Source organism: Podarcis pityusensis, assembly GCF_964106645.2.
Source record: "Podarcis pityusensis genome assembly, chromosome: 11".
Taxonomy (NCBI): Eukaryota; Metazoa; Chordata; class Lepidosauria; order Squamata; family Lacertidae; genus Podarcis; species Podarcis pityusensis.
In genome coordinates, this window is record NC_138036.1 from 22,057,851 (window position 1) to 22,074,296 (window position 16,446).

General features: G+C 38.6%; 1 protein-coding gene across 8 annotated transcripts in view; it reads right to left on the minus strand.

The window, feature by feature from the left end:
- ARL15 (ARF like GTPase 15) overlaps positions 1 to 16,446 on the minus strand; it is a 246,547-nt gene that overhangs the window by 153,306 nt on the left and 76,795 nt on the right. For 3 of the 8 annotated variants that reach the window (XM_080973152.1, XM_080973151.1, XM_080973154.1), the window contains one exon: positions 629 to 773. In XM_080973152.1, the coding sequence (XP_080829278.1) occupies positions 629 to 773 (145 nt within the window). Of the gene's footprint in view, positions 1 to 628; positions 774 to 1,544; positions 1,905 to 5,242; positions 5,300 to 10,138; positions 10,327 to 16,446 lie in introns of those variants that run through there. The other 5 variants (XR_013977203.1, XM_080973150.1, XM_080973153.1 and 2 more) reach the window with 5 other exon arrangements.

The following is a 16,446-nucleotide window of genomic DNA, read 5'->3' on the forward strand; positions in this document are numbered from 1 at the left end:
AATCCCCAGAACAGTGTGAGGGGGGAGGCGAACAGGGATCGATTCACTTGGCAAGCTGATATGCTTGTGCAGATGAAACATTTGTAATAGCATGATGTTGAATTCCACATGATGTGTAGTTTGGCCATCCATATTTTAGGTTTAATTCAAAGAAATAGAGATGTTTCACCGAACAGCAAGTTCAAATATAATAGGTAGATAATATCCTTGAGTTGTTATTTAAGGGGCATGCTGAGAAATGCAAAATAAACAGCATAGGAAGCCAAATGCTGGACTCCCAGCACAGCCAATAATTTGGGATAATGGCAGTTGTAGTCTAACAAGATCTGGCCTCCTGGTATACAGTAAATATATCCTGCCTATATACTTGATCACTACAGCTTCACATCTGAATTATTATTTATTAAAGGACACAACAAGCTGCAGCTAAATGGATAGACACTAAATACTCAAATGGGCAACTTTCATATTATTTGCACAGAATTACAATTCAGATATTTACCCCAATGGAAGATGTTAAGCATTCTTTAAACACACACTTTACTTTGGTTTGAGATAAGCCAAATAGTTTTGCCACAATTTTGAAAGATATATCTAGTTTAAGAAGTTACACAAAGCATTAGCTTACCTGTTGTCGATACTATATTATCTCTATTTTCACTGCAGAGCTGAGACAGTAGACTAGTCTTGCCAGAGCCAGTGAGACCTATGCAAACCAAGTCATACTCTGGTCGTGGTGGTGGAGGCCCTTTGCAGCAAAGTGCTCGAAAACACTGTTGAGGAAAGCATAAAGAAGAAGATTTAATATTTAATATCACACAATTTTAATATTAATAATTTTTTTAAAAAATGTCCAAGAAAGAAGACAAACAGAACTTTGGTAAAAGTCAATGGGATTACTATGTTGAATCAAGATTACTACAGATGAATTGGGCCTAAAGCACACCCTGTTTTTGCCATATCATTGCATTCAAAGAATTGTTCCAGGTACATTTCAGTATGTTTCTCAAAAAGATTTTTAGCCACTACATTTCACTACACACATAAGACTGCATTCTTAAATATGTCACTCTCTTTAAAGAAGACTAGGATCATTGCTTGTTGCCCAGCCAACATATTTCTGATTAGACTAGGAAAACAAGTAATCCATTTACTTAACAATCAATATCACATGACTAGCTAATCATAAAATGCACTACTCCATTTGATAAATTATACTGTATGTCCTTTCATAGAGCCAACAACTTAATGAAGGAAGCCCTTCTTGCCTCTTTTGAATTCCTTCCTCAAGTATGCCAAATCACACAACAGGCTTGAATGACCTAGTTCCCTCCTATTTTAATCTTTTGTTATGGTTGTCTCAAGTGAGAATAACTATCAACCATCTTCATATTTCCCATTTATACAGAAACTAAAGGCAAGATGCTAAATTCAAGATACTAAACCTCAGATATACGTTACATCATACAAAGAAACAATGAAAGCATAAAAGTTGCTGTAAAGATACAATCTCCAGATGATATATTAAAAAGCAGAGACATCACCTTGCCGACAAAGGTCCGTGTAGTTAAAGCTATGGTTTCTCCAGTAGTGATGTATGGAAGTGAGAGCTGGACCATAAAGAAGGCTGATCGCCGAAGAATTGATGGTTTTGAATTATAGTGCTGGAGGAGACTCCTGAGAGTCGCATGGACTGCAAGAAGATCAAACCTATCCATTCTTAAGGAAATCAGCCCTGAGTGCTCACTGGAAGGACATATTCTGAAGCTGAGGCTCCAATACTTTGGCCATCTCATGAGAAGAGAAGACTCCCTGGAAAAGACCCTGATGTTGGGAAAGATGGAGGGCACAAGGAGAAGGGGACGACGAGGACGAGATGGTTGGATGGTGTTCTCAAAGCTACTAACATGAGTTTGACCAAACTGCGGGAGGCAGTGAAAGACAGGAGTGCCGGGCGTGCTCTAGTCCACGGGGTCACGAAGAGTCGGACACAACTAAACGACTAAACAACAACAACAACAGTGTTAAAACTTAAGGGGACTAGTTGAAGGTTCATTCCATACTATCACCAGGTCCTGGAGGCAAAACTTTGCTTAAGTTACATTTATGCATAATTTTGTACCTACAGCTAAATCAGTGATATTAAATATTGTGAGACGAAGTTCAGAGCCCTAACTTTCCTTTGCTGGTAGCAAGAACACCAGTGCAAGAGTGAAGACTCTTCCACAGCAGAACGGTAATATAGAAAAATATGATCCCTTGCACTAATGACCACATTAACAAAACAAATTTGTGCCTATAATGGGCAAGGTGACTCAGACTCATTTATAGATGACTGGCATTCTATTATTTCTGATAATCAGCAATTGGTTAAAAGTTTCCTGAGATGATAGATAGATAGATAGATAGATAGATGTGGTCAGATATATTTATGGCATAGTTGTTGTTGTTTTGTATAATTCAGCACCATTCCAGTGATGTACTGATATGGTATTCTCCCTACCATGCTTCGGCGGCTTCAGTATATAGTTTTATTTCTTAAAAATATATATCATTTTCCACTTTTCAATAAAAACCTATTTTTTTCAAAAAAAGATTACTATATTAATAGCAATATACTTGTATGTATTATTCCTTTGCAATATCTTAAAAGCCATTGGTCATCTGAAAAACGAAACCTCATTTTTCCTATGGGACTTATTATTTTGCCTTCTAAGACTATGTCGAATTTTTTTTTATAGATTTCAAAAGGCAAATAAATTCTTAACACATCAGGACCCAAAGGTGGTAAGAATACCTCAAGAACCTGCTGCTGGAGTTTATAGTGCTTTAGAGAAAAGATTCTGAACATTAAACATGCAGTTATATAAAGGTTGTACCTTCATATTTAACAGATCTGCACCTGTGTTTATACAACACAGTATTTCTTAGCTTAATCACTACAGTTGATTTGTTATTGTAGTTAGAACCAGACAGTAAATATAGCTACGGGACAATAAACTGCATTTTTTTAAACGCCTCAACTTGTTACCTAGATTCATTATATAGAGCAGGGCCTTGCCATTAGAACAGAGCTTCATACAACCTGTCAGCTGGTGAACAAAGCTGAAGATTACTTCCCACGTTACAGATCATGGGTTGTATCCAACTAAGTTCAGCTCAGAGTCAATCGACTGAAATTAACATAAGTAGAAGAGGGCTATTGCGGACCTCCCATAAGCATCTGGTTGGCTACTGACTAAACAGAATGCTAGGTTAGATGGGTTCTTGGCCTGGTCCAGCAAGGCTCTTCAATGGTTCTCCTTTCTTTATATTGGTAATTAGTCTGTATAATGAAACATGTATTATTTATTTTTACATTTCATCCCCCAAAACATTTATTAGAAGTGTGTGTGATAGGTAGCGTACAGTGGGCTCAAGCCCCTGCTGCAAGGTATGTGGCAGAATTATACTTATCATCATTATATTAAATGGCATCTCACTAAAAATAAGGTAATTTACCGTACTTTTCCGTGTATAAGACGCCCCCCCGCCCCCCCGCGTATAAGACACCCCCTATTTGGGGGGACTAAAATTAAAGGGAATGGGGGGGAATGGCCCAAAGTTGTTGAGCTCTTTTGGGGGAGAATTGACCAGAGTTGTTGAGCTTTTTTGGGGGGGGATGCCCATGGTTGTTGAGCAATTATTGGTGGGGAACGACAAAGATCACTCACCCAACTGGCAAACGCTAACAAGCCAAACTGCAGAAGCGGCAGTCAATCCAAAGCAGCCCCTTACGCATCCACAAATAACACACACAATTGACAAAGCAGAAGCCAATCCAAAGCAGCCCTTGCAGCAGACACCATTCACCCACCCAACTGCTAGATCCTACTCGCGGATGCAACTAATCACCCATCCCCCCTCTGCACTACCCATGTATAAGATGACCCCCCCCCATTTTTTTACTTTATTTTGGAGTAAAAAACCTTCACCTAATACATGGAAAAGTACGGTATATGGCTTTGCAAAAGGTTTGGGTGATTAAGCCCCTATACTTCAGCACTTGCTTTAGCAAAGTACATGTTAACATGTAATATTCCCAAGTACCAAACAAAATCCGCACTGTTATATGATACACAAAATGTTACACATTTTAGCAAATTTTATCCCCATTCTTCCTATATGTAGCCAGAGGAAGCTTGCCATGGATGATTTATATTATTGTAAGGCAGAGGCTTTGATTTAGCTAAGGATCTGAGTCAGCTGGGTCACTTTGGGATTCAAACATCATTTCAGTACAACATGAAGTGAGCAAAAGAATGTGAAAGACAATGGGGAAGGGTGTAGGAAAAAACTGTCTAATATAGAACACAGACAAGATAGTTCCTACCTAAAATTCTGCCTCCATCTATTATTATTTTGTTGCTCTATGTTTTCATATTTCTACAATCTAATAGGCTCTCTCTGAACCATCTTATTCCAAGTGTTTGCCTCCACAGAAGCCAATCGTAGAGAAGGAAGGTTAGGATTTCAAATTAACAGCAGAAGAAGGGTCACTAGATTTGTAAGTGGATGATGTGCTTCATCCTTTGATAGCTCATTAAATCAGGAATGTCATCCCTAGGGCTGGATGTGGTCTGTTCCCACATTCCCTACCTGTTATAGAAAATGGTTTCAGTAAGTAGGGACATGGGCTGGGCTGGTTGATGCCTCTTTTTTTCTGAAGTATTAAGAAATTGGGCAATGAATCCTGGGAAAGTTGCACAAACCATTAAATGCTACCTCATCCCACACAAACTACCATACTCCCTAAATCCCAGATTACCAATTACAGGTTCTCAAAAGCTCTTGTAATGAAAACTCAGGAGAAGATAGAAGCAAGCAAAACTAGCAACATTAGAGACAACATTACTTAGACTGAAGAGAGAGAAAACAAACCACTGATGGAAAAACACAAGAAACCAATGAGGAATATAAATATGGAGAAGCTGAGGAAACAGCTCCCCTTGTCATTTCCTGTTAAAATGAAAGATGGGCGCAGATTATTCAACAATAGCCTGGAGCACAAAGCTGTGCTAAAAGCCATCCTTTTACAGATCTTCAACTAAGCTAAAAAAGCTTCTTCAATATGATTCATGAATAAAGTATGCTACAAGCTTGGCTAACTGAGCTCTGTTTTGTGAGTACCATAGATGTATTGATAAATATTCTACAACTGCCAACTACAACCAACTAAACAAGCATTAATTTGAACACTCACTCTTCCATTGTCTCCCGAGACAGAAGCATGGCAACCAACCATAGGACCATAGAACCAAGCATTTGAATAACATTTAAAGGGCTACTAACTGTATTTTAAAACTAATTTAGACACCTCTGCCATCCCAACTTGTTTGTAAAAGGATCAGTTATACACCAAGCCTGTGAAATTCCATTTCACTCAAACCTTTTCTTGTGAGCATAGCCAAGACAGGAGCCAAGCACCAATTTCATACTCACACAAACATTTCATGTAGCCACTATCATGTGCGAATCAGCCTAAGAAATTGTGGCATTCTTTCAGTATGGGTTAAGGAAGAGCCTGAGTGTCAATGCTATTTAACTCCTTAATCTACCCCAACAATGTTTGTCCTGTAATCACCAAACACCTGCCGGGGCACCTCAATTGCCAAGAACTGGTACCAATTTAGAAAAAGGGGATATTTGCTACATTATTTAAGGTATAGTCCCCTGCAAGATTGTTATTAATCTAGAAGAAAAAAATTATTAATTTAGAAGGAGGAGGAGGAGGAGGAGTTTGGATTTGATATCCCGCTTTATCACTACCCAAAGGAGTCTCAAAGCGGCTCACAATCTCCTTTCCCTTCCTCCCCCACAACAAACACTCTGTGAGGTGAGTGAGGCTGAGAGACTTCAGAGAAGTATGACTAGCCCAAGGTCACCCAGCAGCTGCATGTGGAGGAGCAGGGAAGCGAACCCAGTTCACCAGATTACGAGTCCACCGCTCTTAACCACTACACCACACTACTTATTAAATGTATTAATCTAGAATTAAATGTATCAATCTAGAAGACAAAGAGAGGATGTGAATGAGAGGCATCTCACTGAGACAGGAGAGGGCAAGAAGTGGGGTTCTGGCCTTTCACCCCCAGGTGCTTTGCCATAGTACTCCTTAAACATAACTAGTTGCCTATCAGGATACTGTTTTCTGGAATAATGATAATATTTCATCATTTGCAGGGCCAGCACAAGAGTCTGCACCATCTAAGGCAAGGGAAGCCAGTGCCACATGCACACCCTCCCTCTTTTTCCCTTTGCAGCTGCGAAGAGCTTGAGAACTGCAGATACCCCAGTACAATGCACATGTCTAAAGCACATGTGAACAGACAATGAGGAAGGATTAGGTCTCTGTTTGCATGTCTTGAAGGGAAAGTAGCAATTATTATTATTAGTGCCCTTCATAAATGGTAGAGCACATACATTTATTTTGTTACTGACACCCATGTCAGGACCATCATTAAGACCCAGTCTCCAATGAGGATATGGCAAAGAAAAAAGCAAGTGTAGAAGAAGGCCATAAAGAAAAGATTTCTCAAAATGAATTAGAATAAGACCAGAACCTCCTCTTAGTTCTGCCAAGTGTCTGTAAATACAACTCTGAAATGATTGTAGAGATGACACTCCATTGACTAGTTGGTGAGATCTAGTTTCAATGTGTCAAGATTCTTCAGTTGTATTTGTCTCTAACACATGCAAAATGTCTATTGACTGTTACATGTTGACTGCTCAGTACATAAACTACACATCTTACCATTTGTGCCAGTTTTATGGCTTCCACAGATATGAGACATATATGGGGGGGGAGAGCCTAAAACTGGGATAAATTGACTTTTTCAAAGTAGGTAGAAAAACATACAAATCTTTCTGCAGGAACACGGAACCCTGCAAATACCATGCCAACTCTGAATGTGTGATGTGAACTGAGTTCTAATCCAATTCACCAATCTGTACAGCATAATGCTGTGTTTTCGTCCTGTAAATTTTGAGTCACAAGTGAGATTCCTAAAGCCAAACAAGAGAGAGATTCCACACGACATTAACAGTTTTCAAAGACTACAAATAAACTTTCTCCAGGTTGGTGATGAGTTATCTTTTGACTTTTCCATCATATATTATATGCTGCTATTCCAAAGTTTTTATTGCACAAGAAATGGAAGGAGATGGCTTTTTTCTTAAATGTACGTGGCAAACTCTAGCAAATAATATATACAACCAGGTTTGATGTAAAGCTAGAAACGTCTGATGTATGAAGCTACCTGAATAATAGGTTGGTTTAAAGATATATATTTTTTAGGATATAAATTAAGGATTTTCAACAGTAGCCCTAAACACAACTCTAAACCTGTTCTTCAAACAGTGATGTAGTTACAGGATCCTGGGGCACAGGTCTAGGGCCCCAGTCTACAAAATGAGCAGGAGGGCTCCCAAACACAGAAGTGAAGTGATACACATCCCCATTTAAAAGGTGGGCAGCATATCACCAGGAAGTGCACAATCTAAAATTACTTAACTGCACCAGTGTCTTCCAACAAGAATTTTGCAGGTGGAATAAAGGTTTCCTGTGCCTGTAATATTCCTCTCCTTAATTAGGAAAGAGCTGAAATTTCAGAAGACTGTTTCACAGCTATTGTCCACAATAGGGCAGATTGTTAATAATAAAAAACCCTTATGAGAAACTGAGCCAGACAATGTTGTTACAAAGCATGTGTATCCTAGCACTTCCTTCTTTGAGGAGACCCCAGTTTTCCGCTCTATTACAGCCGCTATCCACTTCAGTGACTAGCCCTTTCTGTTGTCTTGGTCTTTAGAAAAACACACAATATTTTTACAGTCTTGAGCCTGGGGTTTTTTATATTTGCTTATTCACACACAGTGCTGCGCATTAAGATTACTATTGTATGTTGACTGCAGAAAAACAACAATTTGCCAAAGGCATGGGCTTTAGAAAACAGATCACGGTGCCCTCTGCAATAGAGCAAGAGCTCCAATACGTCTAGGACAAGTAAATGAAAGGAACAGGACGTTGTCGTTTTCTAAAGGGCACTGTTCTTTCGTTTGTTATCTAAAAGCCAGACAAGTACCACATCATATGCGGCTACAGAAGACTAGACATCTTGTTCAATGCAGGACTATAAAAATACAAAGAAACAGATGCACAAAGTTTATTCTACCCTTTTTATTTTTATTTAGCTTTATATTATTGGTTTGGGGGTGCTAATGAGCAAAATAGATATTATGCCCTGCCAAATTAAATTATAGGCAGTCATAAAACCTATGTTTTACTTAACCTGACATGTCCAGATTAGGGTGAAGAGACATCCTGATGATAGTTTAAAACTATTAAAATGCAAGAATGAGGCTTCAGTCCTGCGAATTCTGTATGCAATGTACTATTATATTTGCAAGCAGAGTTTAGATAAGCCGTTGTTCAGTTCATTTTAAATAAACAGCCTCCCAAAAGCTTTCATTTGAAGTTGTACAACTTCCTTGTACAGACCAAGGCTATTTATTTACTCACTGCACTTAATATCCCACCCTTCAGTCTGAAGACTTCCAGGACAATTTGCAAATATTTAAAACAAAACAATACAATCAGTTAAAAGCAGCAGCACAAAAGTGGAATCTCACCAGACCAAATGAGTAAAAAAGAAAAATTAAAAAGCAAAAATATTTAAAAGGCCTGAGATAATTTTTTTTAAAGTATTCACCTGGTTTCAAAATGCCATTTCCTAGGGACAGCATTCCAAAGTTGGGGTACCAAAGCAAGGCCTCGTTTTCCCGTCTCTAATTGTGTCCCCCTCCAAAAGCAGGGAGGTGCACCCAAAGCATGGCCTCTGAAGATCATGATATTCAGAAAATTTTATTCATTCATTCATTCGTTCATTCATTCATTCAGGGTTGCTACACACATTTTGCAACAACCCACTCTGGTTTGCCACCAAGTGTACAATACCAGCTTTCTGATGAGGATAGCAGTATATGTGTTTTTTCATGTCTAGATGCTACCTTTTTACCTACCTCTTGCTTATACTTGTGCTTCAGAGCTATGAATAGTGCCAGAAGCAGGGTCCAAAATATTACAATAATCAGAAGCAGGTGCAAAACAAGGAAACTGTTTTTAGGAGATGATTGAAAAGCAATAAATTAAAGTCATTTTAAGAATGTTCTTCAAGTACCTTTTTCACTCCAGCCTTTTTGAGTTATCTTTTCTGTTTACAAGAACATGGTGGGTACCAGCAACGGAAAAGTCAAAGAAGCCTAAATTTCCCTGAAATCAATGGGCCATAAGCACTCAACTTACAGATATAAACACATTACACATCTTTAACTAGCTCTGGACTTCATCCAATCTCTTGTAAGGCTTAACACCATGAAGTTTTCAATCTTCTAATTACTATAGTAATACTATTTTCAATTGTGTTGAAAGGGCAAGGCAACTGCCATTCTGCTAACTGTATTTTGTTAGTAGTTCTTGTTTCTACTTCTGCAAGTCGTTCTTTTCCTACAAAGAACACAGCACATTCTCAGCCCATTTCTTGGTTCAAACCAGTTTCCTTAACTTTATCTATTCTTCAACATGGAACCATAACTGAAGCTGTCAATCATGGTTTCTCAGTTTTCAGATCTTAAAAGTTGAGTTCTCCCCATGTTCTCATCAGCTTTCTTTTTTTAAAAAGCCATTTGTGCACATTTTTGAAAGCAAGCAGGCCTCCAAATTTGTTCTCCTTTCTCCTCTTTACCGTAAAGTCAAATTGCACCAATCTCATGCTCAGTAACCGCATAGTTGTTTATTATTGTAACAAACGGAAAATAAGTTCTGGAAGTAGTGTAGCATTTCAGGTGTACTACCTGAATACTTTTACACAATTTGTATTACTGCCTGTATTACCCAGCCTTCCTTTTTCCACCGACTCTTTGTAGCTCCTGGTGGTCTCCTGACTGTTTTGTTCTATGTGGTACTGCAACTGGACAGTGCAAAAAACATAACTACCACATGGAAACACGGTGGTGTCCATATCTGCTTGCAGGTTCTGGAGAACTATTTATTTAGCTTGTTTTGCCAATGGCTGCACAAGAAATGAGAGAGTTCACTGACCAGGTTTGGTGTACTAGAAGCCACTGTAAGAAGCAGGTGCATAAGGCAAGTGAAACCTTGTTGCCAGTGACAAAATCTGAGTTTCCACGCTTTTTTTCCTCTCTCCACAAGGTATGGATTGGGAGTATGTTTCATCAGCATCTGAATACTGTGTCCTGCGATCAGAAGTCACCTTTAAAATGTATCCACTACATGGGAGAATAGGGGAAAACGCCTTTGTAATTTCACGTAATTTCATAAACAATGAACACCATGTATAAACCAATACTTTTCTGTATAAAGTATAATTTTCTGTTTCATATTGCTACGTGGGAGAAAAATACAAAAAATAATTCCACTGTTTTACACTACAGTGACTGGAGAAACTAGGAAAAGATACTTCCAAAATTGTAGTCTCCATAAAAAAAAAAGCTAAATGTGCTTTAAAAAGTGAGAAGAGTGATACATCCACCATCTACTATTACATATTTGGATTAAAACAACAGCCAGTCCCTTTCTTTGTCACCTGGAAAAATAAAAGTAGCCTGCAGTGTTGGTGTGAACAGAATTCTCAAACAGTCATACAAGCCATTAAAAAAAAAAAAAAAAACCACACTTATCTACTCCTGATTTTCTAGCAGGAAGGAATGATAGTCCCAGAGAGTTTTGTTTCCATTTAAATCTCTCTCCCCACACACATCAACCACTCCCGCCCCCACGGCCCAAAGACTCCCTACTCTCCCATTTATCTTTTGCTCTGGTCAACAGCTAATGGTTCTTGCCTTGCATAGTAGCTATGACCCCTACATTTGAGGTGGTATGATCAAAGGCACTCTGGCCAGACTTGGAAAAACATTTCCACTGAGAATGGACATAGTGCCTGTCAAAAGGTTATTCCCACTGTGTACAGGGAGCAGCTCATGTTACTTCAGTGTAACATGAAAGTCCAAACTCTAGCCGCAGTAATCCACATACATGTTTTTCTTTCTAAAAGCAGCATATGGGACACACTGACTAAAAGAACACACATCCGTCTTATCTGAAAGGGGAAATAAAAGGTTTCCTCAGTCCATCCAGCTGCAAGTCACTGATTTTTAATAATTTCTAAAACACGAACCATCCATCTGAAAGTGGTTCCTATTGAATCTGAGTTTGGGAAGGGGTGGGGGCTCTGTAAATAAATTAGGCTCCCTATATCTTGTAGAAAACAAAATAACTTGGCAGCGTAAATCTTAATGTCAGTGACAGGAAGGCTTTGGTGAACCATTACCATAAATCTGACAAACGCTAATTTGATGGGTGGCTGTATCTGTCTGCTACAAAGCCAGTCTAGACAGTCTATTGAGAAATCCTAAAACACAACTGTTTGTTCCCCGTAACACCATCTGGATATGGCAATAAGAGCCGACCCAGTGCCATTCACACATGGATCAAAGCGCATGCTAATGCCATCATGAAGTCATACACATAAAAAATTCAATCTGAGAACTCTAAGCAATTTTGCTAAGTCCTCAGCAGAGAAACCTCAGACTTCGCTCAGACTCAAGCTAAGTGCATGAAGAGGGAAAGGCGGGGGTGGAAAAGAGAGAGAGAGAGAGAGAGAGAGAGAGAGAGAGAGAGAGAACAGAATATTTAATGAGCTTGGCCTTCTAAAGGAATGTTAGGCCACCCATTGTATTGGAAAAGGCTCATGTCACACTTCAGTCATGGCACTCATCAGGGAGCCGCCTTTACAAAACTGATCCGAGGCCTTTCGTAATTACCTGTTTCAGACCAAGCACACAGAAAGAGAAGAAGGGTCTCCTAGGTGTAACTTTTCTGTTTATTACAATAAGCTGTTAGATTGCTCTGTATTACAACAATATTCCAAACTTCTCTCATTAAAAAGTGTACTGTGGCATTAGATCAAAGTATCAAGGGCCCCCTATTGAACTTGTTTAAGTATTACAAATGTAAAGAGCAAGTCTGGCTGCAGAGGCAATTTCATTCCCACCCCCACCCCCAAATAAAATAAAATCTTCCCTCCAACTTGAATGGTGTGTCTGTATTACTGCAAGACATATTCGGACCATACTTTTCGGAAGACCGTTGCCCTGACTATTTCAGTTCATCAACAAGATTCTAACAGGTAATTTCTAGGATGAGATGGCCTTTTCCTCCAGACAGTTGTTCCCTACTATGCTGATTTTGCATATTTAATCTCAGAGAAGAGTTTCAAGAGGAACAGACAAATTATGCTTGTTCAGTGAAGACACACATAGTTCAAGGATGTGAGATAAAATGCTTCTTTGGGAGCTAGCAAATGATGTGCAAGTGTAGCAGTAATACTGTTCAAATGCTGTGGGGAGGATCTAATGCACAATGTAGAATTTTCTTTTTTTTAAAAAAAAAAGCATATTGTGGTAGGCTAGAGGAATTTGGCATTGTTTTCTGCGCATTTCTGAATCTCTTACATATCACATATAGCTTTTGAAATTTCTCCTGGTTTGCCATGTGGCAAAGGCCTCAAGATCCACTGGATTCAACAAACTAATTCTAAATTCTTTGGATTCTGGCCTGAGCCACCAGTATTGTCAATACCAATTTCTACTTCGAACATAAAAAGCAAAGTATATTGCAATTTAATACAGCAAAGAAAGCATGTGGCCAGAATTATCATCATTTGTCACTACAGGAGTGTAGTTCAGTTTGCAGTAGAACTTAGTCCCAAAACTCATGAGTACCATTTAACATGTACAGTGCATCACACAAGGGTAGTTACACTGGTTATTTATTAAAGTAAAGGGATGAATATGGTGTTTTATGCCAGAAATGTCTCAATTGAATTGTTTCATTCTGTATGTTGTATCAAACTTGTGTTAAGGTTAATATTTAGCTATTACTTTCACGATACTATGCAGAAGTAAGATTTCATTACTGCAATATCCCGCACAGTGAATCAGTCCAAGAAGCTTTTAAAAATGTCTTGACTATTCTAAATCAACAGTAAAATATCCTCACCTATATACAGTTATTTCTAAACCTGGGGTTTCCAAACTGTGGTCCATGAACCACTAGTGAGATATAAGCTTAATTTAAGTGGTCCACTGTGTGTTTATAAAAAATACAAACTATACAGCATTAGCACAGTACATTACAATTGCAACAACAGGCAGAATAATCATTAACTGGTCCATAAAGACCCTTGGCAATTTTAAAAAGGTCTGCTGTGGAGAAAGTAGGAACCACTGTTCTAAGCCAGCTGAAGTTTAATGCACTATAATTTCATCATCTGAAAAACTATTCTTGAAATCCAATAAAATAGTAAAGCTACTGAGTATTGCTAGGATTTTTGTTTCCTTGTTTTCTGTTTCCAAATGCAAGTAAACCTACTGTAATACCAATGTTTGTTCACGCTATTAGAAAAATATGTCTGAAATCATAATTCATAACCAGTCATAACTTGTGCAAACAAGTTGTTTTAGTATTTTCTCCTACACATATTCTAACCATATTGTAAACAACTTCTCTTTAAATTCCCCATGTGCTGCTATCAACTGACATTAAGCATACACCCATAAAAGGGAGTGGGAAGAAAACAGCGAGGAGAAACCCATTTTGATTCATGAAATTTAATAAACAGCATAGTTTACAAAGACCTAAAGTTTAGTCCTGCATGTGGATTATGTGTCAAAAGTCTCAAATGCAGGTATAGCACAGCATATTGAAAGAAAATGTGGCGTAAAGTCAGTTCCTGAATAACCAGGTCTTGGATCTCAATAAAACCCAAACTATGTCTAAGTAGAAGCAAAGAATAGGATGCGGGGTTTAAAGTCAGGGCTGAACGTTACAGAAGCTTCAGCACAGCAGAACAACATCGCCATCTACTGCTCAGTATCATTACCTTTAAAGTCACGCCTGAGATAAACCTAACCGGAGAATCATCGTAATGTAGTGTGTTCCTCAAGTTACTGAACTAGGGAAATGTTGACAAATTTAAAGAAGTTAACACTGTTGTTGCTACTACATTCCAGCAGTACGCCAGTTACCCAGGACAAGCAGGAATCACAAGTGAATAAGAGCCTGCGAACCTCACATGAACTCTAGGCTCCTAATATTTTGTGGGATATTGCAAGCAATGGTGCAAAAGTTTACTAAAAAGTTCACAGTTCTATAAAGTTTGCATCTTGTTTTATTCTCACAACTTATGCATTTTAAATCAAGCTCTTAAAAAGTGAGAAACTGAGGGTTAAAAAACACGCACACAAATGTTATTGTGTGGTTAAGCGATCTTCTTTCTTACTCTAAGACAAAGTGGTGAAAGCTAGCCAAAGCTACTCAAGAAAAGTATAGCAGAGGAAAGATCTGAAACCAGGTCTTTTTGGTATATATTCAGTATCTAATCATTGGATCACACTAGTTCTTAATATCTTCAAAGCTGGATGTACACAGCCACAAAATTGTTCTTACTGTATTTGCTAGCCGAAACAGTACAGAAATGTCTTTTAAATGATGAGCACAAGAAGCAGGGGCTTCTCAGTGGTTGCCTCCTGCCTGTAGAACTATCTTCCAACAGGTATTTCCTTTGCTTCATATTGTATGGCTTTTAAACAGGCCTTGTTTCGAAGCTGCTTTTAACAGAGACATGTTTGATGGAAATGTCCAATTTTGTTATTCTGTAATAGCTATACCATTGCTGGTTCTAACTATTTCTTGAATGGTTCAAGTAATATACATTTCTAAGACTGAATTGTGAAATATTTAAAATGCTCCTTTAAGTTATTGTTTTGTTGAAATGATGTATTGTAGTTTTCTATTTAGAAGCTGCTTTAGGAGGGCTCCCTTTCCTCAAAGAGCAACCTAGAGATACTTCAAACAAATAAATATTTTTGCTGGGGTCAGTGCGGTGTCAATGCTGAACAACTCCCATTTAATATATGTCAGTGGTGAATAACTACAATTTAATATATGCCAATCACCAACTACGGATTAAAAATGTAAGAAAAGTTCACTGCTCCTTCTTAAATACTGTGCTTTGATTATGATCTTATCCATATGCAAAATTCCAGCCAATTCAAACAATGTAATAATATACAGTGGTACCTTGGTTCTCAAACGCCTTGGTACAAACAACTTGGAACCCAAACACTGCAAACCCAGAAGTGTTCTGGTTTGCAAACTTTTTTCAGAAGCCAAACATGCTCTGCTTTGAGTGTCACCCTTCCGTTTTGAGTGTTACACTGAGGTCTGTCTGTTTTTGCTATTTATGTTGCATTTTTTGTTTCTGCGTTTTTTTTGTTTTTGTTTTTGTGACTGTGTGGAACCCAGTTCAGCTACTGATTGATTGACTGTGTGACTGCAATACATTGTTTATTACTTTTATTTTATGGATCAATGGTCTCATTAGATAGTAAAATTCATATTAAATTGCTGTTTTAGGGGTTATTTTTAAAAGTCTGGAACAGATTAATCCATTTTGCATTCCTTTCTATGGGAAAGCGCACCTTGGTTTTGGAACGCTTTGGTTTTGGAACGGACTTCCAGTACGGATTAAGTTTGAGAACCAAGGTACCACTGTAATACATTTGCGCTAGTTCATATTGTGTCGGCAGCACTGGTTCAGCAATTAAAGCTCTCAGAGGAGCAGGGAATAATTAAAATTTCCATGTGTTTTTTGCCCAGACCTAAAGTTAATGACATACATCCCCATTCAAATGGGACTTTGCTATACAGACAGAATTAAAGTAGAGATAGGCAGAAGATTGATCACGAATGGCTGATTGCCTGACAATCTGTGTCAGGCTGGCTACAGCAGTCTGGGCTGCACTCAGCTCTGACTACGACACTCAAAGTGATGAGAAACAAGGACTAGTGTTCACTGTGCACCATTGTAGCCCTTACTGATGCGCTGGGTTGAGCAGTGGCACGCAGTATTTGAATTGGGCAATGAGAAGCCAGCTGGCCTTTGTTCTTTGGTCTCTCAACTTCTGGTGATGACCAAAGCAGAAGAAGCTGCTTAGCAGCATTTTCAGGCCAGCATTAGGTAGGCACTCTGTTTTTCACTGGATTAGGAACTGATCATGATGCACTGGCATGAAGCGGTAGACTGAAGAGGAAGCCCAGAAACTTGTGGCTACCCCAGAATTCACAATGTTAATATGCTCACTGGCACATTATGGCATGGTGTGAGCTTGTGACTCTCCCCTTAGCTAACCCTGATTGAAGAAAAATACTAAACTAAGTTGATGGGAAAGGCAAGAGAAGCAACAGCAGCTGCTCAGTCTCAGACCCTTAAGCTGAGTGGCAGCAGGTTCCTCCAGAACTTTCTTGCCCTACCTTTAAGGTGTCCA